Source organism: Styela clava, chromosome 3 (assembly GCF_964204865.1).
Source record: "Styela clava chromosome 3, kaStyClav1.hap1.2, whole genome shotgun sequence".
Lineage (NCBI taxonomy): Eukaryota > Metazoa > Chordata > Ascidiacea > Stolidobranchia > Styelidae > Styela > Styela clava.
This window is the reverse complement of record NC_135252.1, coordinates 12,099,932-12,122,971: the sequence shown is the minus strand read 5'-3', so window position 1 is coordinate 12,122,971 and position 23,040 is coordinate 12,099,932. Positions and strand designations below refer to the sequence as shown.

At 32.9% G+C, this 23,040-nt stretch overlaps 2 protein-coding genes across 2 annotated transcripts; both read left to right on the top strand.

Moving 5' to 3' along the window:
* Positions 1–233: 233 nt before the first annotated feature.
* Positions 234–15,224, top strand: LOC120342624 (N-terminal kinase-like protein). The gene is made up of 20 exons (XM_039411537.2): positions 234–435; positions 825–958; positions 1,074–1,203; positions 1,701–1,797; positions 2,133–2,265; positions 2,747–2,837; positions 3,202–3,357; positions 4,071–4,229; positions 5,623–5,763; positions 6,423–6,503; positions 6,957–7,112; positions 7,562–7,693; positions 8,308–8,440; positions 8,517–8,669; positions 9,682–9,857; positions 11,937–12,073; positions 12,765–12,901; positions 13,034–13,149; positions 13,377–13,545; positions 14,068–15,224. The coding sequence occupies exons 1-20, from the start codon at positions 322–324 to the stop codon at positions 14,193–14,195; spliced, it is 2,673 nt and encodes an 890-aa protein (XP_039267471.2). The 5' UTR covers positions 234–321; the 3' UTR covers positions 14,196–15,224.
* Positions 15,225–15,771: 547 nt separating this feature from the next.
* On the top strand, positions 15,772–22,222 carry LOC120342115 (E3 ubiquitin-protein ligase TRIM45-like). The gene is made up of 2 exons (XM_039410805.2): positions 15,772–16,053; positions 16,701–22,222. Exon 2 carries the CDS (start codon positions 16,759–16,761, stop codon positions 19,339–19,341), a length of 2,583 nt encoding a protein of 860 aa, XP_039266739.2. The 5' UTR covers positions 15,772–16,053; positions 16,701–16,758; the 3' UTR covers positions 19,342–22,222.
* The last annotated feature ends 818 nt before the right edge of the window (positions 22,223–23,040 follow it).

Sequence of the window (23,040 nt, the reverse complement as noted above, 5' to 3'; positions counted from 1 at the left end):
GAACTGTCCGAAGTTAGGCGCTTTTACGGTACCGTACTCAATTTGGGAATTTTTATGAAATTATAAAAATGGTGTGGCAAACAATTCTTATCTCTAATTACAATTCTTATTTTTATTCTAATTTCTTTTTTACTTATTTATTTTTTGTTCGTTTACTATAAAATTTATCTAAAGCTTTTTTTTTTTTAACTTTATTCAGTTATTACCCTATAGCCCTTTATTTATTCATTTTTTTCAGTTTTTAGAGCGGCTTAATTTGCTTGCAATTAGTCTTCTAGTAACTATTTTGATGCAAAGTTGATTGTTATTAAATTTTGAAATATGTGGTCGATATTTTCGAGAGATCCCACTAAAGACTTCGCATTTGAAGTTGGGGAAAAAATCTCTGGACTTGATGATCAAAGTATATGGACATTGCATAAGGGAACTCGTAAGGTATAGCTATTGTTTTGCTAATTTTCTTGTGCATAAAAATAGTATAATGCTTGAAAATTTCCCTTTTTCATTAGTTATACTTGTTTTCTATTATGTTTTGCTACATTGAGATTAGTACTTCCAAATCGAGGGTTTTAAAACAAAGGGGAGAAGTTAAAATTTTGAAAAAATTCTCATCAACAATTCCAAAAAAAGCTGCTTTTTGAGCTGATTTTCCAATCAGAGTTTGAAGCCATATTCACGAAATATTTCATTTAAAAGTTTATAAATGTTTGAAAGTCAAAAAGATTTTCTTCATGTACCGGTAGTTTAATGATGAGTTCTTAACATTCAATGTTAAAAAAAGATTTTGAATTTTAAAGATCTGTTTTGTTGATATTTTGTTTCAGGCAAACGGAGAATCTGTTTCTATATTTGCTTTTGATGTAGCAGAAAGCAATGATGCAGTGAGACAGGTTGCTTCATCATCAATAAAACGATTGAAGACTCTTCGACATCCTAATGTTCTTACATTTATCGACAGGTATTACTCTTATTTTCTTTATCCGATTTTTGTACAATATAGAAATGTTCTTTCAAGGTTCGTTGGCTTTCAACCATGAAATGAAATTTATTTATATATTTTTTATTCTTTTCAGCCTTGAAGCCCCAAAATGCATTTATATTGTTACCGAACCTGTGGTACCTTTGTTACAACATTTGAAGACAATGGAAACTAAAAATGCCACTCGTGATCTTGCAATATCTTGGGGTCTTCACCAGATTTCTGTAAGTACGGTATTTGTTTATGATGGTTTGATTATGAATTGGGAAGAAAACACAGATGCATGTCTGTATGACTACTGTAGTAATCAATTTTTTGGAAAATAATGAAGTTTGTTACAAAAAAATGAATCGTTTATTACAGCATTTTTCAAGAGGACCATATTTCATGACCACTAAAACTCCTTTCGAGAGAGTATAGTACAGGTTGACCCTGAAAAAAAAACAGAACCCGATATATTTTTTAATTTCTTCAATAAAAATAAAAAAATTTAATTTAAACTTCAACACTTGAACTTCTGTTTGTTTCAGTGATCTGGGACACTTTGCACAAAAGTATTCTTTTTTCTAAAAATATCTTCCCAATGATCTGGGTTATGTTTTTGGGTAACCTCGTACTGACTCTTAGTCACTTTTAATTATGTATCCTGTATGAAATACCGAAAAGAAATAGTTAAATAATTATGATTGATTAATTAACTGTTTTCCAAATTGTTCTACAGAAAGGTCTCAGTTTTCTGGTAAACACTGTAAATCTTATACACAACAATGTCTGCATGTCTTCCATATTTGTTGATCAAAGTGGAGAGTGGAAGTTAGGTGAGGAATGGATTGTTAGTGTGAAGGTTATTTTCAATTAGGATTTTTTCAAAATTTTTAGTCATGATTTATTTTAAATAAACTTTTTATTTCTGAATAATCAATTTAAGATGACGTGCAATACTTTTCCCTACTGGCAGCCGAAACTTATCATGTCAGATGAAGTTTTTAAAAACTTTTATTTTTGTGGAATAGGAATATTATAGTTTGTGTAATAATAAGTATTGTCTCACTCTCATGCAATTATACTTGTGTTTTCTGTTCATATATTCATACTCAGATACGTTTAAAGCAGTGAATGAATTACTTCTATGTCATTGTTATATGAATTTCAGGTGGAGTAGACTACATGTATCCAGCCTCAGGCGAAGGCAGCAATCTTCCGCCTTTCAAAACCTTACCTATGCTAGAAAAATATGATCCCCCTGAAAAATCTGCAAGAAATCGTAACAAAAAATCATCTAAGTGGTAAGTTTCGCAGTTCAATGAACTGGAATCTTAAAATTTGGATTGTAACATCAGGCCATAGTCTTTGATCATGCAATAAATGTGTGTGTTTTTTTAAGTTTTCGTAAGTCTCAAAATAATATTCTTGTTCGAAGTAATTTCAAAATATATTATTAGGCTTTCAATAACTCAATTATAATAAATCCTACATTATGGATTTGGAATACCTATCATAAAAAATGTTGCAAACAATTTGCTTATAAGATTGTAACCTTTTTGGGTTGAATTTACCATTATTTGTGTTTGACATATAATTTATCACGAGTTTTACTCGTGGATATAAATCATTTACATAAAACAAGTCTAATTAAAGTCCTGACTTGCTTATTTGTTTGAAAGTTAGAAATCTGTAGTTCAAGTACTAATTAGCAAGAGATATTGTGCACTTCAACATTTAATAAAAAATGATTCATTCTGTAATTTTTAACTTTTAATCTTACAGGTCTTCTGACATGTGGGGTTTAGGCTGTTTAATATGGGAAGTTTTTAATGGACCATTACCCAGAACTTCTTCACTCAAAGTTGTTGGGAAGGTTAGTGTCTTGCTTTCATATCTATTACTGAAATGTTTGGAACTATTGGTTATGACAGCGGATCCAGAAGGGTGCGCCGTGGCGAGTTGCTAAGTGCACCTAGGAAATTAACAGAATTGTGTTAAACATAACTAAAATATGATTGAAAATATTACATATTGTATTTATTATAAATGTTTTGTTTTTTCTTATTTTAAATGTTGTGTATATGAATCAATAAATTCATTTTACCTTTTGAGAAGTTTGGGGACCGCTGGGTTCCTTCTGGAGTGAAATTAGTTTGTGGGGTAAATATGTTGTTACGTATTACTTGATTTTTCACCTAGTTTTCATCTGCTGGCTTCATGCTTGTCTTTCATTTCAGATACCGAAAAGCCTCGTTGCACATTATTGTGAACTCGTTGGTGCTAATCCTGCTTCGCGACCGAGTCCTGATCGATTTATTGAAAATTGCAGAACTCAGCAATGTTTCATGAACAATTATTTTGTTGACACAAATTTATTCCTTGAAGAAATCCAGGTAGAATTTATAATAATATTTCTCTCCAACATTATTATCTTTTTCATTAGGGAATTGGAATAAATTCATTCTTGTCTAAACATATCTATGTATGAATTATTTCTGCCTGAAGTAAAGAATTCTTTGTTGCTATTACTTTTGACCTACTTTACATAGATATATTTTGCAAATTTAAGATATGTGCAAAATTTAATTTGTCGGAATTATGTTGTAAATCTTTATCTCGAATTACAAATTCTATAAAATCAGTATTCCAAACACACATATTATGTGAAATCAAATTTGTAAAATGTATTATCTTTATCTTGCAAACATAAAATTTGCATATATCGCTAAAGATAATACATTTTACAAATTTGATTTCACATAAAATGTGTGTTTGGAAATGGAATACTGATTTTATAGAATTTGTAATTTGTTTAAACTAAAATTTATTTGTAGATTTTGAAGTGTGAATACCTGACTTTTTTGATTCACTACACAAGTTTTTTATTTTCATTTTATATAAAAATATATACGTCATCATTTTATTTTCATCAAGTTCATTTTCCTCTGCAAAAATATATATGTATTTGGGATTTTTATTTCTAAATGCATTAGGCTATGTAGTAATCCTAAGTAGGTATGCAATTTATTCTGGATCTTTCATTGAATTTATTTTCTGTTCAACTGTTCAAATTTTTTTCCTCCACTGTTTTATTATTATTCTACAGATAAAGGATCAGGGTGAAAAAAATGAATTTTTCAATCAACTTCCAGACCATCTTGATGAATTTCCAATTGATTACAGCAAGCATAAAATATTGCCACAACTTTTAAATGCTTTTCAATTTGGTAATGCAGGACCAGCTGTCTTACCTCCTCTCTTCAAGGTAATTGAATTTGTTTCATTTATTATGAGTGGAGTGATAAGCAATCTCATTTATTTACTGTTGTAGATACTTTCCGAAAGATTTTTGAACACAGGATATTGAACATACTAAATTTAAACTTGCTCGTGATGTCAGATTTAGGCACACAGATGTTCCAGGTCATACGCGTTTATTGTAAAACGGTTGACTGTAAATAAAATGAAATAATCAATAAACAATCACAATATGAGGGCGGAAAGAAAATGCATAACCAGAAGTTAATAGAAAATAAACTTACATATGATAACGCTCCAAAGGCCTAAATCGACAAGAAACTGACAGGAAACGTGAACGATAACGTTATTGGCATAAAAATAGCAACTAAATTTAAAAAGCAGTTAATAAGAATGAAATATAAAATACATCAACAATTAAAGCAATAAATGACGACGATGGTCATACGGGGCCTCAGTTACGATACCCTCACCACAGTTCTACCTAACGAGACCAAATGCCACCCACACGCTAAGTCAATAAAGCGGATAATGCGAAACCACACCACTAACATCATAACAAGATTAAACAAGAACGTCCTACGACACGTAAAGTCGAGATGCAAGAGCCACGCGTGACACGTCGGATGCAGTAAAGCCCGCGAAACTCGCGTCAAAACAGAAAAGCAATTATCGATAAAAATTAGCCGGTCGGAACACAAGGAAGAACAGCGTTCAAAATATTATCAACTGAAAAGAAACTTCTATCGCCGACACGTGATGCAAAATATAGCTCTTTAGACTGGAACAAGGCCTGTCTGCCTGTTTAGATAGCAAATCCTATCCGCCTGTTTGTTGTCAGTTGGGAGACCAATTTAGTTTCAGTCGTAATTTCAATCCCTGTTTGAGGAACGCTATTCTAAAAAATATAAGATATTTATTGTTTTAATAGTTTTTAATGTTTTGTGAATGATAAATAGTGATATTTTTGTAAAAAGATACTGTATCGAATTACACTAATCTCGATTACATTGAAATATTCAATTATTGTTTTGAACATTACTGATATTCTTTTATAACTTAGTACTTACCGTTACCCCTGCTTTATAAATGATGTTCAATTCAAAATAAGCAATAGCATAATTATACATTTCCTTGCTTATTTGTAAGTGAGATTGCAGGCATGGTATGTTAATATTTGAATAATTTTGCTATTATGATTTGAATAACTTCTGTTGTTATTAATAGTTATTTGAACAGAAAAAGTTTATCTAATTTGCTAATCGTACTTCTCAAAAATACCATTTCTTTTATCATTTGAACTGTTCCAACGGATTATATCTGATATACGGTACTCGATTTCGGGATACTCGAGTACCTGTTGAAATAAATTAAAAAATAACACTATTATTTTTTCAAAGCTTGGAGCATTATTAGAAGCAGACGAATATCAACAACGAATTGTACCATGTGTTGTTAAATTATTTAGTTCAACTGACCGAGCCACAAGAATTCATCTTTTACGACAATTACCTCTATTTATCGAACATTTAAAACCACAGGTATAAGTTTGAATTGAGTTTATTAGTCTGAATCTTTTGAAAAAATGGTAATTAATTATATATTGTCATACGAAGTTCTATTTAAAATAATATCAAATGCTTATGACTCTTATGAGATAAGATATCAACAATCCTTTTTTGGATTCAAATATTAGATTCTAATTTTGAAGCCACCAAATATTGTGTTTGGTGAGTGTCAAGTGCAAGATATTATGTAATGTTTTGATTGTACTAGTACCGTATGTGGTTCATGTAATTGCTGGCCATTTACTGCTGCTTCCACCATTAAGTCCATGCATCTGAAAAACATAAATGACATAACTAATTGCATACCAATTGTCAACAGGAGGCCGTGGTTCGGCATATGTTTAAGGGGTCTTATCAGCTTTCTCGGATAAATATGTAAATCCTTCCATTACTGTTTACCATTTTTAAATGCACTTTGATATTTATTTTTATAAAAACTCACAATTTTGCCTAATACTCCAGAAAAAGATTATGAAACTTGGTTTGTTGTTTTAATATTTTTCACACCTTATACAGTTCCCATATTATATGGTGCCGAAACTATAAACAAACAAACATTACACATGATTTCATTGCTTCCCAATCTTTTAACTTTGAACAATTGCTGAATCCGTTCTGAATTATTCTTTCAGGTAGTGAATTCGCAAATATTTCCGAACATAATAACTGGTTTCATGGATACAAATCCAGCAATACGTGAGCAGTCAATTAAGGTGAGACTATATTACCGGTATTATATTATTATGATGAGATATGTATTAATGAATAATAACATGAAAATTCTATTCGAAAAAATGACTTTTTATAAACTTTTACCCTGCCATAGTACAACACAATAGCACTCTGTGTTTTATTTAACTTCTGTGTGAGGTATTTCTTCTGATTCATTACCAATAACAGTACTCGAGCTGTTCGCTTCTCCAAAGTATCTATATTCTGCAGTATCTTCACCAACCAAGCCGCTAACCTTTGTTAAAATGTCTTCGGTTGATTCCCATGCACTGTTGTTATTCAGAGCAAATTATTTTCTACAACACCTATTCAAATCTTTCGCTCTGAACAGGTTCCAGCCCAATCATCCGCTGATATCTAATGATATGTAGGAACTATTATTATAAAAATGGCATAATCCATTGTTATTTTATTGTTTCATCGTTCATTTTCAGGCAATGTTGCTTCTTGCTCCGAAACTTAATGACAACAATCTAAATAATGAATTAATGAAGCATTTTGCAAGACTACAATCAAGAGATGATCAAGGACCAATAAGAACAAATACAACTGTTTGTCTTGGAAAGATCGCTTGCCATCTTAATGCATCAGTACGTAGTTTAGAATTTTTATGAGCTTTCCCACACCATCAATCCTGTCATACAAGGATATATATACACGGCTACCATATTTTTGAATACCCAGAAGCAGCCTGAACTGTTTACTTTTTTCTAATGCGATGTATCATAAGCCTTGCTCTGAACACACTGGGTGGTTTGCATAGGATTTGAATCTTGAGATTTTAACCTGCGATGCCATCAGGTAGTGGGCGGGTCTTTGAACGTGAAATATTTCAAGTGTTTATTTTACCCTTGGGTCACTCATATACTGACGTTCTGGAGCTTTTGCATACTACAGTGTGGTATTAAATGTGATTTTTCGATTTATTCTTTCTATTCTTTCCATATTACTGCATATCGTTATAATCACGATTGAAAACCAGTGCCTTATTTATGATCTTCTTCAAGTTTATTTTGATATAACATACTTTTATTTTTAGACAAGACAAAAAGTTGTGTCATCTGCGTTTGGAAGAGCTATGAGAGATCCCTTCCCTGCAGCAAGAATTGCAGGTGTTTTAGCGATGGCGGGAAATGTTGAATATTTTAATACAAAGGATTGTGCTTACAAGGTAGTAATAATTCACTTGTGTATGTGTCTTGAAAATATTGAAATTAATCTGAACAATATTTATATATCAAACCGAGAGGGCGACGCTCAAATATGTGAACTCAATTTACCATACCGCGTCTACAGTGTGTTACTGGGATCAAATAACTCTCACTTTTGCGTAGCACGCGAAGACAGCTGACTTGCTTAGCGGATTGGAAACTGTGGTCCCATGAATAAAAAATATTACGGCAACAACAATCTTTAATCACTAAAATTCAAAGCAATTAGTCCAGTAAATAAAGAGGAATCACACCAAGATGAAGAACAACCACAACATAATAACAAAATGATCCATATGTACAATAATGTACCGATAATTCCAAATGATTTGTCTATATTTGTAGTGTTATATGCACAGCTATGATATGGGGAAAGCTTGGCATGTTATGATTAATATTGGAGTCAAAGTCGTTAAAATTCTAGTCATTCAGGAATTGTGAGTCGAAGCAAAAGTGATTTATTTTTTCAGATTCCGCATAAATGTTCGATCCTATTAGCTTAATATGGGATTGTTCTACAGTAGGTTTATATATTCCAACACTTCACGATAAAAACTGTTTGCTCTATTGACAGGCACTTCCAGCACTATGTTCTCTAACAGTTGATCCAGACAAAAATGTACGAGTCAACTCATTCAAAACAATTTCTGTATTTCTTCAACGATTAGAAAAAGCATCAGAAGATCCAGAATTTGCTGCAAAAATAGGTAAGGATTTGGCAACAGATGTCAATTTATTGTATACTCTTTTTATTTGAAGCTTATTGTGTGCATTCACTTCCAGATGCTGATGCCAGTGCTGCCTCAACCGGCACAGCTGCAAGTGTTGTGGCAGGAGTATCTGGTTGGACAGGATGGATGAGTACAGGTGTTACGTCACTAACATCTAGGTTGTATAAGAAAGGAGGTGAACCACAAGATGCTGCACCAGAAACTGGTATGTACAAAATTTACACTTATTTAATAAATGCTTATGCGTGTTAGAGGTACTGATGAGATTCATGAGAATAATAAGTTTGACTGGCATTATGCTAATAGATCTATTGTTCTAACTAAAGTAGTATCTGGATGGCTAATTTTGTAATCATTTCAATGATTTCATTTTGCTTGTTTAACAATATTTGCCCATTCATCTTTGGTAGTATGATTCTGGTTTGTCATACATAAAACAGTAAAGTAGGATCTATCAAGCAGGGATGTCAAAAGCGAATCGAATACTCGAAAGCTGAATTCATTTGTGGTATTTTGAGCCGTCAGACAAGCAGATTTACACGTACAAATCTCAACTGGTAACAAACAACAAGGAGAATACAATGGACTTTATATTTAAGTCTTTTTATATATGATCACGAAGATAATGTGATTTATGTAATTTTCTATATAAACTTGCCCCCAATTTAGAATGTATTCCATATTCGAAAATATTTCCTCATAAAGTATTCGGAATAGTGAAAATATTCGGTTTTGGCCATCCCTGGTATCAAGTGACATATTTCAAATGTTATGACTGATTCGAAAACACTGATACAGCTTTATTAGAATAAGATGCTTTGAGAGATAAGCCAGACTTGCTTTAAGACAAACTAAAAAAGATGGCTTTTTGCAGCAAAATGAAAATTGCTATCTTCTAATAACTGTTTCTATAACTGCAATGACCAAGTGATGCAAGTCTCAAACCTATCTACCCCACCCCAACTCTACATAATTTCAGTAGCTCTAGAACTTTTTGAATTCTGGACTTCTGTAACTTGATATATATTTAGCATTGAACAAGATCTATTAAAAAAGTTGTGAAAATGAAAGCAGAAAATTGAATATTGTGCACCTGTCATTCACCCTGTTTTTCATGATGGATTTTGGCAGCATTTCAAGAAAAATAATAACATTTATGAGTATCGGTAGACAGTTACTATTTACAAATAATGTGTTGACTTAACATTTTTATCTAGACCAGTCCGCTGAAAATACGAGTGGTCAACAGAAGCCACCAGGTAGAGAAGAAATTGTAAACAACAAAAATGAAAGCAAACAAGAAGATGATGATGCTTCGGATTATGGCGAGGAGGATAATAATGATGAAGACAATGGATGGAAAGATGATAATGATGGATGGGATGACTTGGAGGTAAAATAATATTGTATTGTGAATCATTAGCATTTTATCTTGGCTTCCCTGTGAATTTGTGGTTTTCTGCTAATTTTGAGTTTCTGGTGTTTTATATATATTCTTGCTTCATTGCTTGTCTGAAGTGTATCAACAAGATTTCGCTCTTTACTGTATATGCTATTCGATATTGTTTTTGTTGTATTGCCTAAAGCGCAGCATACTCGTTTGATGTTGGTCTTCTGCTCTAGCGATTGAAATGATATTCATTTCATTGCAAAATTTATTATTGTCAAAAAAATTATTAATTGAGATTGTTTTTACAAAAAAATAATTACGGTGCATCCTAATTCATCAACAGCCTTGCATATTTTCATAAAATTTTCATGATAACGAATTTTTATTTAAAGTTTATGCATATTGAAAAGATTAACTCTATAATATACAGGTGTACCGTAATCATATGTAATATTACTACACTCACACTTAATAACACTATGTGAAGTAATTTAGTCAAGCTCACATTATAAATAGAAGTAGCAGATATGTGTAGAAATTCAATTTTAATCTTTAATATTGTGCTATCAGGTTGAAAACCTGGCTCAATAATTCAACTCTAATTATGTAGCCTTTAAATTGCTTGTATTAAATATCAAGTATAATTTACTCACTGTCAGTTCCTGTCTGTGCAATAGGAATAAATAAATATTAAAATGAATGGCATCAAGACCACACGTCTGAAACCAACAACTATTCCTCATACCCGACATGACTTAGTAACCAGAATAGGTCGTGGTTCGGCATATGATTAGGCCATTTTATCACCCCTCTTGCCCTGGGATAAATCGAAGAATCAAATCTCAGGAAAGTTTGTAATTTTTAATTTAACTACATAATTCTACTACAAACTACAATAAAACAAATTATTATTATCATACTTCACATACCATGTTAAATTATTGTTCCAAATCATCATCGTTTTTTTTTTATCTGCATGCTTAACTCATCTTGACTTGCTTCATCTTGTGTGACCTTTTGTGTGGTGTTTACCATTGCATGTTCAGGAATTTAAATCACCCATCACTCCGATGCCGAGGAAAGGTTCTAAAAAGGACAGAAAACTGGTCGTCGTCTCCAAGCTTAAAGCTTTGGAGGAAAATTTATGGTCAGATTTGTTTATGCAGGTAATAAATATCATGTCCCATCTCAATAGTTTTGTCACCAATCAATGTTTTCTGTCCACTATGTTTCCCAAAGTTTGTTTTTATTTTCACTAATTTTCTGTTTCATATAACTGCATGTCTTGTGTGCTCTTGTTTGTGGATAGTAAATAGATATATAGGCATACTGCATGATGCTCATCCAATCATCGCATGTTGAGATTGAGACATACATTACCTAATTTAAGCCAATATGTAGCATAGAAAATGATCAATTTGATGACGAAATCACAATCATTTTTGCAAAAAGATAGCTATGCTAGTGATTAGGAAAAAGACATTGCTAATTTCTCTATGCTATATATATATATCGCTGGAAGGATAATTGGAAAAAAAGTTGCAGGATTGCCTGATCTATGACAGTGGTATTGCTATGGCAACTTGCTACTATTTCTCTGGCCAACTCTTGCACACTAAACGTTCAACAAGTACATATCAATGCAAACTAGCAAACGATTTATGACTATTTGTGCAGTTTTCTTATCTTCCTTCCAGCTGAGTTATGAAGGTTTTCCTTCTCATTCTGTTTTCTATGACTGGAAAATGAAATATTTTGAAATGAAAGAAGATTGCTCTTGGCTGTGCTAACAATACACGCCTGGAAAAGGGTCTGAAACATTACAGTAATCAACACACTTTTCCTGGACATTGGAATCTTTTGTCACTAAATATACATTCATAGTTAAAGCCACAGTTGTCGAATATGGCTTTACTGTAACAATTGCGCATTGTTAACAGCATGCAGTAAAGATAGATAAATGTTAGCTATTTTAAGTTATTTACATATTGATAAGATCAAATTATTTCATTTTTGTTCTATTCAACAATCCGCGGGAGTCGAAAGGGTATAAATCACATTAATTCTTATTGCACTGATCAGGTGAAAGTTGATGAAGAAAAATCTGATGGTGAACAACAAATAGCTGCTGATGATGATGCAGATTGGAATGACTCGGGATGGGATGTTGATGATTTTGATGATAATCCAGCAAAGAAGATAACTTCAGTGTCAAAAAGGTCAGAATTGTTTGCACATATACAGCTAGAAATACTAGTAGATAACTGTACAATAGCATCAAGGTTATGCCATTCAACAAGGGAAACAATCATTTTTACATAACATTTATTCCTCCAGAAATTACCCCAATGTGAGAAGGCAGTGCTTGTTTGCGATCAGCGAGTTTTTGAAATGGTGTGGCGTGGCTGTACGTATCAAAATAAATGCTGTCAAGATTTTACGCTTTGATACTTCCCACATGTACAAATTATATTGAGCAACACTGCAATACCAAATATATAATGAACAAAAAATAAGTAGAAATAAAATCAGTAACTTCTATAGGTTTTTGTTAAAAAACAAGCGACCTAAGAAAATTTTCTGGCTGACCCAGTTTTGGGTCGCGACCCGTAGGTTGGAAAACTATGGCTTTAAAGATTGACGGACAAGCACTGTAGAAAAAAAAAGTGTGCCTTTTTGTAGAAATGGAATTAAAAAATGTTTGATCAATAATGAGGGTTTGTAAGACTCCGATAAGGAATAGCCATCTAGTGACTTCCTATCTGTGCGGTACTGCATATTCACTCTTTGCTATACAGTCTTACTTTTCTATAATGCCTCCGAATACCCTAAGTTCCTAACATGCTAAATTCCAATGTGAATAAATGCAAAGTCATATATATATACAAATGTCTATGTTGCATTTACCAGCTCATCCAAAACTTCAAACAAATCAAAATCGTCTATGGTGACGGGTAAGAAATCAATTTCATCATCATCTGGGTGGGATGATTGGGGCAGTAATGATGACAATATGGATTCTTCAGAATGGAATGACGATTCTACATGTAAGTATCTCATTGATCATAATTACCATTAATACACATACTTTGGAATGTAGTTAATATAAATGTATTTTATATATTGTTTGTTGGTGTCATTATTCAATACTTTTATTGGCTTTATTATCTTGATTTCAGCAACTCAAGAAAAGACTGATATTAAACCAGCAAGTTTATATAACTGGTCTAATGATCAAAATGTTGACCCTAATTCAGATGACTTTTTCTCAGATATTGTTGCCAAACCCGCCAAGGTGATTGTTTTTTTAATTATATTGAAGTATTCCACCATACTGTACTTCGCTCATAATTTAAATTAATTACAATAAAATGTAATTAATTGTAATTTACTAATGGATTAAAGAACCTTCTGGTATTTGTATTGTAATTCATTGGATTAGGGTTTTATAGGGGTTTTCTTCTATTGTTGAAACCATTGCTTCATCTACTGACAATGCTTTCCTTTTTTATTGTCTTGCAGTCATCCAGTAGACTTGGTCAGCAAGCAAAACAAACCATACAATCTTCTTCTTCCTTCACTAAAGTTCATAAGAAACAAGAAAAGAGGAAAGAAGAAAATTCGATCCCATCAGTTGATAATAGTAGTAATGATTGGGGATGGGGAAATGAGTGGAATAATGAAAATCAAGGTTTGTATTATAGTTTGAAATGATTGTAAAACAAGGTTATGGGGAATTTATGGTTTTAACAGTAATTGTTCTTCACTTTTAAGACTATTTGCCAACAAATTAGTTGATGCGAAATTGCCATTGTATGTGTGTTTCATGGAATAATCTTTGTGATCTTCTCTTATCTTTGTTATGGCTAGAGAAAATAGATAAGACAGCTTATTTTTGTGGTGAACAATGTCTTGTCATTTGATTACCAGTACATGTGCAGTCATTCTGAAGCATAGTCTTAAAAAGGTGGAGTAAATTGTAAGAAACCAACAATAATAATCTTCCGGAATAAACTTCAGCTGTGTTGTCATCAGTACAAAGGCAGGAATGATTTACAAATGTATTCATGTTGCAGTGACTGACCTGATTCCCACCCTTTTCTCATCCAGTAAACCTTGAAACTGAATTACACAAAATGTATTTTGTAAAGGATACAAGACACCGTTGTTTCTGAAAATGAATTACTGTTACAGCTTGTGTATAATTTACTAGGGTTGTCAAAAGCTGAGCTAATGAAGAAGCAAAGGGAAGAAAAAAGAAGACAAAGACAGGAAGAAATGGAAAAGAAACGAGCTGCGAGGGCTGGTGGTGGAAAACTTAGTGCAAGAAAGATGGATTAGGAGTGAATTTTGTCAACTGATTGTACGCGCTCAACTGGTACCTGTCATGACTTTTCAGCTGTTTGTTAAAGATGTAGTATTTTATGCAGACAAATTTTGCTGCAAAATTAACTACTGCCGGACAACCGGATTTCTGAAGCACGATATTTTACTACAGACTCGTTGGTTTTCACAATACATCACACATAGGTTTTATTCAAATGAGTTTCTTGTACTTCCCTGTTTATTTTTGAAAATTAAGAAGATGGATAGATCACCAATCTATTCAAAATAATCTCATAATGGTGGGGTACAATAAAATTCTTTTTTGGGCCAACAGCTTGTTCCTCTTACCTGTCTTGCAGTTAGGACACATGAAAAATATGTGATTTATTGTCATATTTGGTTTGAATTTGATGGTATTTTCTCAAATGAAAATGCTCTGTGGACCTGAAATTAACTGTTTGCAGCGTACAGCATGCAACCCTTTTTAGAAATAGTATGGCATAATCCAAGCAAGACAGCAAAACATTAGTTTTGAATGCTCGTACTTACAGATATACCAAAAAATTCATTCCATCATATAAAACACTTTGTACACAAACCATGTACAGTTTTCTTTATTAAAATCCTATATTAATATTTATTATTATAGCCATGCTTTATCTTGTATAATATTTTCTTGTATGTTTGCATATGTGCTTATGCCTTCTAACTGAATAGTTATTGAACATTAAGTGAAAGAATTTCTTTATTACTATCACTTCTGAAAGTTTCTAATAATGGACTTTTTGGAGCTATTTTTCATGTACAACATGCTTTGGGTATATGTTGGAAAAGTATAAATGCATTCTGCATTTATATTTGCACTAAACTTTTGAAATGTCCATAAATTGCCATGTCACCACATTTTGATCGGGTTGTTCTTTTAGTGTGACAAAATGCTTTTATTGGTTGGCTGTGTATGTTCATTGGGTTTAAATTGTCATCGGTTGCTTCTAGAGTCATTTTGTGCAATAATAAATGAGAGCCTTATATGCCTTCTATGTTTGTTGTTGGGTGATGTGGGTATTTGTTGATTTGAAAGCCTTTCAGTTGCCACTGAACGACTCCCTCAGTCAATCTATATGGACGAGATTCTCGATCCCGCCTCAATTCAGTGCCCACGGCTATTTATTATCCTTGCCATATCTTATCAGGTGAGATGATAGTATTTTAATTAATACCTTGACAATAAAATTATATTTTGCGTTAGCGCCGAGGTGTTATGTGTAGCCGTGGGAGCTGCGAAATCGAGGACTTTTAAAAAGTCGAAACCTGAAAAAAAAATGTGTAAAATATACTTTCAAACTCCCAACTTTTTATTGAGATATGAAAATTGCTTCAAAAAATGGTTAGAAACCAGAATACGGAGCATCTATTTTTTGTTATATTTCAATATTTCCCTTTTCTTATATGCTTATTTAAAACAAAAGTTAATAGCTATGAAGTGCTATGTGGCTGTCGATTAAGAATAGTCGGACCATGAAAAAATTAACCGCCGTGATAAAGAAAAGTCTGCGCATAGGTTTCCGTCAAAGTAGTTCGCGACGAGCTCCGTCGTGCGCGTTGTCGGCTTGTCTCGCGGTTTGTCACTGTTTTGGTTACGATTTGGGTATGTGAGATAGCATCGTCACCGCCGCTGATAAACTTTTCATAAATTTTGTAACTTAATTATGATATGGCTCTGGTTGACATGTCTGAGATATTGTCTGGAGCAGACGTATGGTTTAATTATCGCAATCTGCTAATTTATTAATTGATTATAAAGGCGGGCTTGCTTTGATATAGGTAATATTGGAAAAGTCAGTGACAGGGAAATCATACTAATGTAACTATGGTAAGTTATGTACGAACTTTGTGAAGCTATGCGAGGGAAGTTTTGAGGTCGATGTATGATTAGGGTACTAATAATACACAATGTTATTATAAACTAGTAAGTGTGTCAAGAAATCTAAACAGAATTACCCAGTAAATTAAATTTTGACATCATACGTACTGTAATTTGCTTTACACTCTATTGAGGGTTAATTTTTTCTGTCACATGCTCGTTATATTGCAGTATATAGTAAGTATACAATTTAATGGTAATATAACAAAAAAATCAGAGACTTGGGCTATATCTGGATGTTATATAAATATAGATATCGTTATTTTGTAGTGGTAATGGTAAAAAGAGTAATAAAATTAAAGTAAAAAAAAATGTTTATTGAAATTTTAAATTCTGTTCAACAGACAAGGCCACATACAGATAATTCTGTAATTAACCATTTTTCATCACCAAAGACATAACTTTGTTTTGGCAGTTGGTTTGTTCCACTAGTATATATATTAACAAATATGCGCATCTTCTATTTAAACGATTGAGGAGAGATTCTTAGTCTAAGAATTTTCCACCCCGTCTTGGTGTGATTTCTTTTTGTAATTCAGTAATTTGCTGTATATATGTGTTTCAATAATCTTTAACAATTTATTTTTCAATACCAGTTTTGTTGTCAATTGTTACACCGAAATCTATAATCTTTTGGTCCAATGTGTAGAATCCATGATGAAATCAAGAACAACTCGAGATCATTCAATGAGTAGGAGAAAAGAAGGACATGCAAAAGAAATAGCAAGACATTCTTCTCCAATTTTGGGAACTGTAGAAATGCCTAGCAAATCTCTTGCTAATGAAAAGTCTGTAAACATGAGCGTAGTGAACAGAAGCTCAAATAGCAGTGATATAAGTATGCCTGGACAAAACCTCCACACAGACTCTGGCATTTCCAGTTCAGATTCTCTAGCTGGTTGTGATAAAAGATCACCATCACCTGATGATCATGATTTTGTTTCGGATCTAATGAAAATAGCTGACAGAAAATTAGCACAAATTGCTATTCGTGAAGATTTAACTTGTAGTGATAACTATCTTAATCAATCAAAGCAGATGGGCTTACAACCCTCAACATCTGCGAGAAGCAATATTGTTTTTCCTTTATTTGAAGACAATGATATGGCGACTTCTTCTATATTTATGACAGCAATGGATTCTGACTTGCCCATGTCTGACAATGGCAATCAAAATTCTTGTGAACAAACTATCGGTTCTGTTATACAGGATTTTGGACTAGATCATTCATTTGATGATGACATTGAAAATTATGACGCCAGACTTTATTGTTCTGCTTGTGGTGATATTCTAACCAATCCAAGACTATTACCATGCCTGCATACATTTTGCACAAACTGCTTACAAGATAAAACAACTCCGAGCGTTAATAAAGATGGCTTGCTACTAGAAAAAGTAGTTGATGCATCATGTTCGTCGGAAGCTTTAAAATGCCCAACTTGCCTCACCAATGTAAACTTGTCTTTAGAAGGAGTTTACGGTCTCCCAATGAATCATTTAATTCAGCGACTGCTAGTGATAAATGATTTGAAAAACAGAAAAGCACAACAATTAACTTGTGATCTTTGTCCAGACAAAACAGCAATAGAAGGAAGATGTGTCCAGTGTCAAGCTAATTTGTGCCAATTTTGCTTCCAAGCCCATAAGCGACAAAGCCTCACGGCTGCTCATAGTGTAATTTCTTCCAAGGAAATTGATGGCAAAGACACAAGATACCGGTCAAAGAAACGAGGTGTCCCAATCATGTGCAATAGACACACTGAAGAAGAATTGAAATTATATTGTCTAGATTGCTCACAACTTGTATGTAGAGACTGCTGTCTAGGAGTTAAACACAGGGATCATAAATGTGAATATGTGAACTATGTGATTGACCAGAAAGTATCTGAGATATCTAATCACTTCAAATCATGCGAACCCAAAATTAAAAGTTTGCATAAAGCTATTTCACAGCTTGAACATTCTGAAAAAGTTATTAATGATACAGCGGATGAAGTTTCTGGTAAAGTGGAACGCCATATTACGAGTTATATCAAGTCATTAGAAAAACATAAAAATTCACTTCTGAAATCAATAAAACAAATGGCCAAGGCTAAACGTGAATCGGTGCAGGTACAAAAAGAACATCTTTCTAGTCTTTTAAAAGATGTAACGCATTCTTGTGACTTTACATCTCAATTGCTCGGCATAGGAACAGACCATGAAATTGTATCTTTGAGGCCATTTGTTATTGAGCGCTTACAGTCATTGTCATCTATAAAATTCAGTGAAAATCCTTGTCCAGTGGAAAACTTCATGGAGTTCAGAGCAAACAAGAAAGTGAAAACCTGGATAGAAGGAGACAATGTAAGTTGCCTTGCTGAAAATAAAAGATCATCGAAGTTACTTCGACCTGGATTAGAAGTCGATATTTGTGGGGATGTTGTTTCACGTGCCTTGGAACCTAAGTATTGTACTGCTTATGGTGAGGGGATTCATTGTTCTCGTGTTAAACTACCTTCTGAATTCATTGTCATTGCCAATAACTATGAACGTGAAAAACTAGAGAACGGAGGCCATGATGTATCTGTATCGGTAACAATGGATGGCGTAGACCAAAAATTATTTAAAAAACCCAAAGTGCAAATTACTGACAGACATGATGGTACATACCGTATTCTTTACGTTGTTTATGCAACTGGAAATTACAATTTAGATGTGCAAGTTTTCGGAGAACATATTCATGGTAGTCCGTTTCATGTTTCTGCAATTGACTCGAAAACCCATGTTCATTCTGGTATATTTCATTGCTGCTGCTTTTGTTCGAGTGGTGGAGATAAAAATATTGTATGTGCATGCGGAGCTCAAATGCCTGGTGGGTTCAAAGGTTGTGGACATGGTCATGAAGGACACCCTGGATCATCTCATTGGTCTTGTTGTGGCAAAACTATTGAAGCATCATCCTGTAGCAAGCATTCAATAAAAACTTCATTGCAAGATTTATCCAGTGAATCAGAAAACAACATACTTCCTCCTCCTATGTTACAGAACCTTGATCATAGAAGCTATACTTTACCTGTCCGAAAAAATATAGCAAAGGATTTCATGTCTCATCCTAATGGAGAAGAAGATATGTATGCAACACCAGGTACATTAAGATTGCAAAGAGGTCCTTCATATCCAAGATTTAATTTTTCAAGGCAACAGAGTGCTCCGGTGTCGTCCTCAACTAAGCAAGTAAAAACTGTTACATTATAAATATATATATTCGAAGCTAAAAGAATAGCTAAGAATTTTGTCAATCTCTTACTGTTTCTTCATCTTCTTATCTGACTTAATGCGCATGCTAAATGTGTTACAGAGTTTTACTATTTATTGTTAATATATTTTGATGCACCATTGCATGACAATCATTCTAAATAGGGCATCCTATTTATATACAGTATTGTTTTCTCTCTTCATAATTCATTTTACCTAACATACCTAGTTTGATGGGGTATATTTATAATCCAACATAAGTTATATGGCAGGGTATATATTACTGAGAGACCCTGCTTCACGTCATTTTGATATCCAATTTTGTAAAAATCTTTGTAACCTTCAGAAAATCTTAAATACCTCATTATGGTGCTGCTTCTAAATTTATTATATCTTCAACTACTCTTGGTGATTGTTACTTAAATAAGTCAAGCATGTATTCTATGTGTCATCTGTCCGATATTAGCCAAATTGACTCAATAATGAATAGAACATGAATACGGATGATTGACTAGTTTTAAAAATAAAGAATTTTGTAATAATTGTGTTTTTGCTGATTTACGATAATTATTATTAAGCATGGTATATTTGGGTTGTCATACCTTACAACTTTGCATTCGCTAAAATATTTGCGGTTTCAAACTACTATTTATAAAAATATTTCGTGCTCTTCATTATAAATATTTTGTTCGTTTTGATACTCTTTTCTAACTTATTTTCTCAAATACTTTGGTGCGTAACAAAAAAACTATGCGATCTACAAACATGAATCCACTTTTTCAGTAATTTATTTGCTTACATTGCAGCCCCATTTCTTTTTTAGTTATCGCTTAATAAACTTATGTAGCATTTTAAGCTATTAGAAATATGCAATATTATCCTTAGCTTAATAATGACAAGAATATTGAAATGAATCATTTAAAATATTCTATCATAAGTGTCTATTATCAGAATTCCTTGAAGAACGGCTGTAAATTATCACCAGGGTGGGGCATTATATTGTTAACCAGACCCCACACCTAGCCCCTGATAGTCATTGAAGTGGAATGTAGCAACAAAGATAATGTATTCCTGTTCTGTCATGCCTAATTGGGGAACTTAGTTTGCTTTTGTTAATCTATATTGCATCTATCAGACCACTAGTTGATAATTTGCACTCGTAACTGTGACATTGCAGTATGATACAGATAGTGTTAAGTGGGTCCATAAAAAGAATTACGAAAGGCTAAGTAACTAGAAATAATTTATTTTATTATTCACCAAGCGCTTATAGTATCGAATGTCGAAATTTCTCCATAGCCATGTAAAAATTTCAACAGTATCAATCTTGCATGTTTTTCTAGCCTGATATCTAGTTTTGATTTGAAGGCACAGAATTGAACTTAGTAATTTTGCTTTGTCTGATAATGATTTGAAAGTACATTACTTTCAGTAACCTCTTAAATTACTCCACTGCAGTAGCTTAGTTCGAATTATATTGGGGTTTCATAAAAAGTATTCATTATCATAGCTCTTATCATTTTTGTAAAAGTGCATGATTTTTTCAATCGCTTGTTACTATTCATTATATTACGGTATATGTATGAAGAATATGAAAACTGTGTTGGTTTGATGTTTTGTCAGAAAAATATTTATTGCTAAAGGGTTTTAGGATGTTAAGATTTTTTGTCACAAGTCAAAAATATCGAGTCCTGATTGAATCATTTCATCTCAGTTTTTACGAAAGCTGTCTGCTCCTTCATTGGGTTTGTCAAGGCTTATTTGGATTATGGATGGTATTTTGAAACCTCCATAGTCAAAAGATGGCTTATCTGTGATTCATATTAGGATTAACTATCGAATTGAGTGACTCATGGGTGTGTCATAAAAAATATTACAGAGAAGGATTTTTTGATTGGTTATTTCTTTGGGTAAATTATTGTAAAATACTATTTGAATCAAGTTGCATTTTCTATTATAGTTATTTTTCTCAGTCTGCACTCTACAGTGTTAATTTTTTCATTTTTCTTGCATTATATTGTAATTTAAATATTGTCAGTTAATTCATCCAACTTATACGATTGATACCTGAGGTATCTGAGTTAATTTTTTCACATTTGTTGCACATCGGTTTCCTATTCTGGTTTAATCTTCATGATGCACTTGTAGGTCAAGTAGGTTAACGCTAGATCAGACAGTGATAACGATTTCACCAGTCTGAGTTTTTTTAGGATGTTTGTTGCTATATTCGCAACACTAATTCGTCTGTAAAGGTTGTTGAAATACCGACATTATTTTCCCTCAAAACAAAAGATTTTTTGCTAATCATTGCAGATGACCCTACATACCAGTGTAAAGGTATTACCGGTACTTAGAATATTTGTAGCGCTAATTTTGAAATAAATCATCATACCCTTTACTTTATGGAAACAATGCTTCATCATGATTAACCTCGCATAAACTTAGCTGCTCTTTTTTCTGTTAATAATTGAATGACTTGACTCTATTTATAATATTGTGTGTCAAACATTCACCACATATGAGTTATTTCACATATTTTTTCCAAACAAGCACAGCTGGAATATTCTCCGTTCAACATTAGCCTACTCTATTTGTTATGGTTAGATAGTTTTTTTTTATTTTGATCATGGATGCATTTAATTATTATATTTTTGCTTTTTGGCCCCTTTAAGGGTGCATCGACAAAACGCGATTCATCATTGACTCATGCTTGATTGAATGTTATTTGATGAATATGTTGCGGTACTTACATTTTCAGCATATGTATCTACTATCTAACTAAGCCGAAGTTGCCTATGTTTTATTTTACTCGTATGACAGTTTCAGATTGTTGCTATTTTCTTTGCCTTAAACATAAATAAAAACTCTCTTGTTTCATGAATCCTTTGATGATAAGTTTGCGTGAAATTGTTATTTCACAGGACTAGTTTCATTGATTTGGTGAATTTGGTCCCTTGTATGAGCTTCGTTAGTTCTACCTGAGTTTTATTGGCGTCCTATTTTAATAAGAAAAATAAAAGGCAAGTCGAAAATATACGGAGGAGGTAAATATTATAGAAGACTTTTTTAGTCCTATTTAGGAATCGAAATGCCCTGCTTTTTAATCCCTTGGTACGCTAAGTATGTTTGCTATCGCCATAAATGCAGGTTATGCAAATACATTTCTTCGCTCACTTGTTTGCTTTCGACTTCTCGCGTCCTGATGTTACTGTATATACATAATATTCGGGTATCGATAACAATTGATTGACTATTTCATGAGATAGATTGGTTAAAGTGCTAAATCCAAGCGAAGTTGGTAAATCCAAGTCGCAGACGAATTGAGTACCATGGCGTGCCAGCGTCTACCGCTCGCAAATTTTGACGTCTTTTTGGCATTATATCAGGTCTTTGATGTGTATCCGCCATGTGCTTGATGGAGTATCATGGCCTGATCGTATAAATTCACGCGCACGAATAATCTCCCTCCTTTCAGTATCAATAACGCATTTTGGATCTTTTGTAGAAAACCTCCACCGCTAATGGAAAAATGTAAGATTTTGAGAAAACAACCCCAGCTCGTTTTATTATAAAAAATTAGTAATTATCCGATTGGGCGACGGCTTTTTACACAAAGTATACCGCATTTCTGTCTTATAAGTTTGAACGATTAAGGTTCGTGCATTTGGCAGCGATAACGAACGAGAGTTTGTAGTTAAC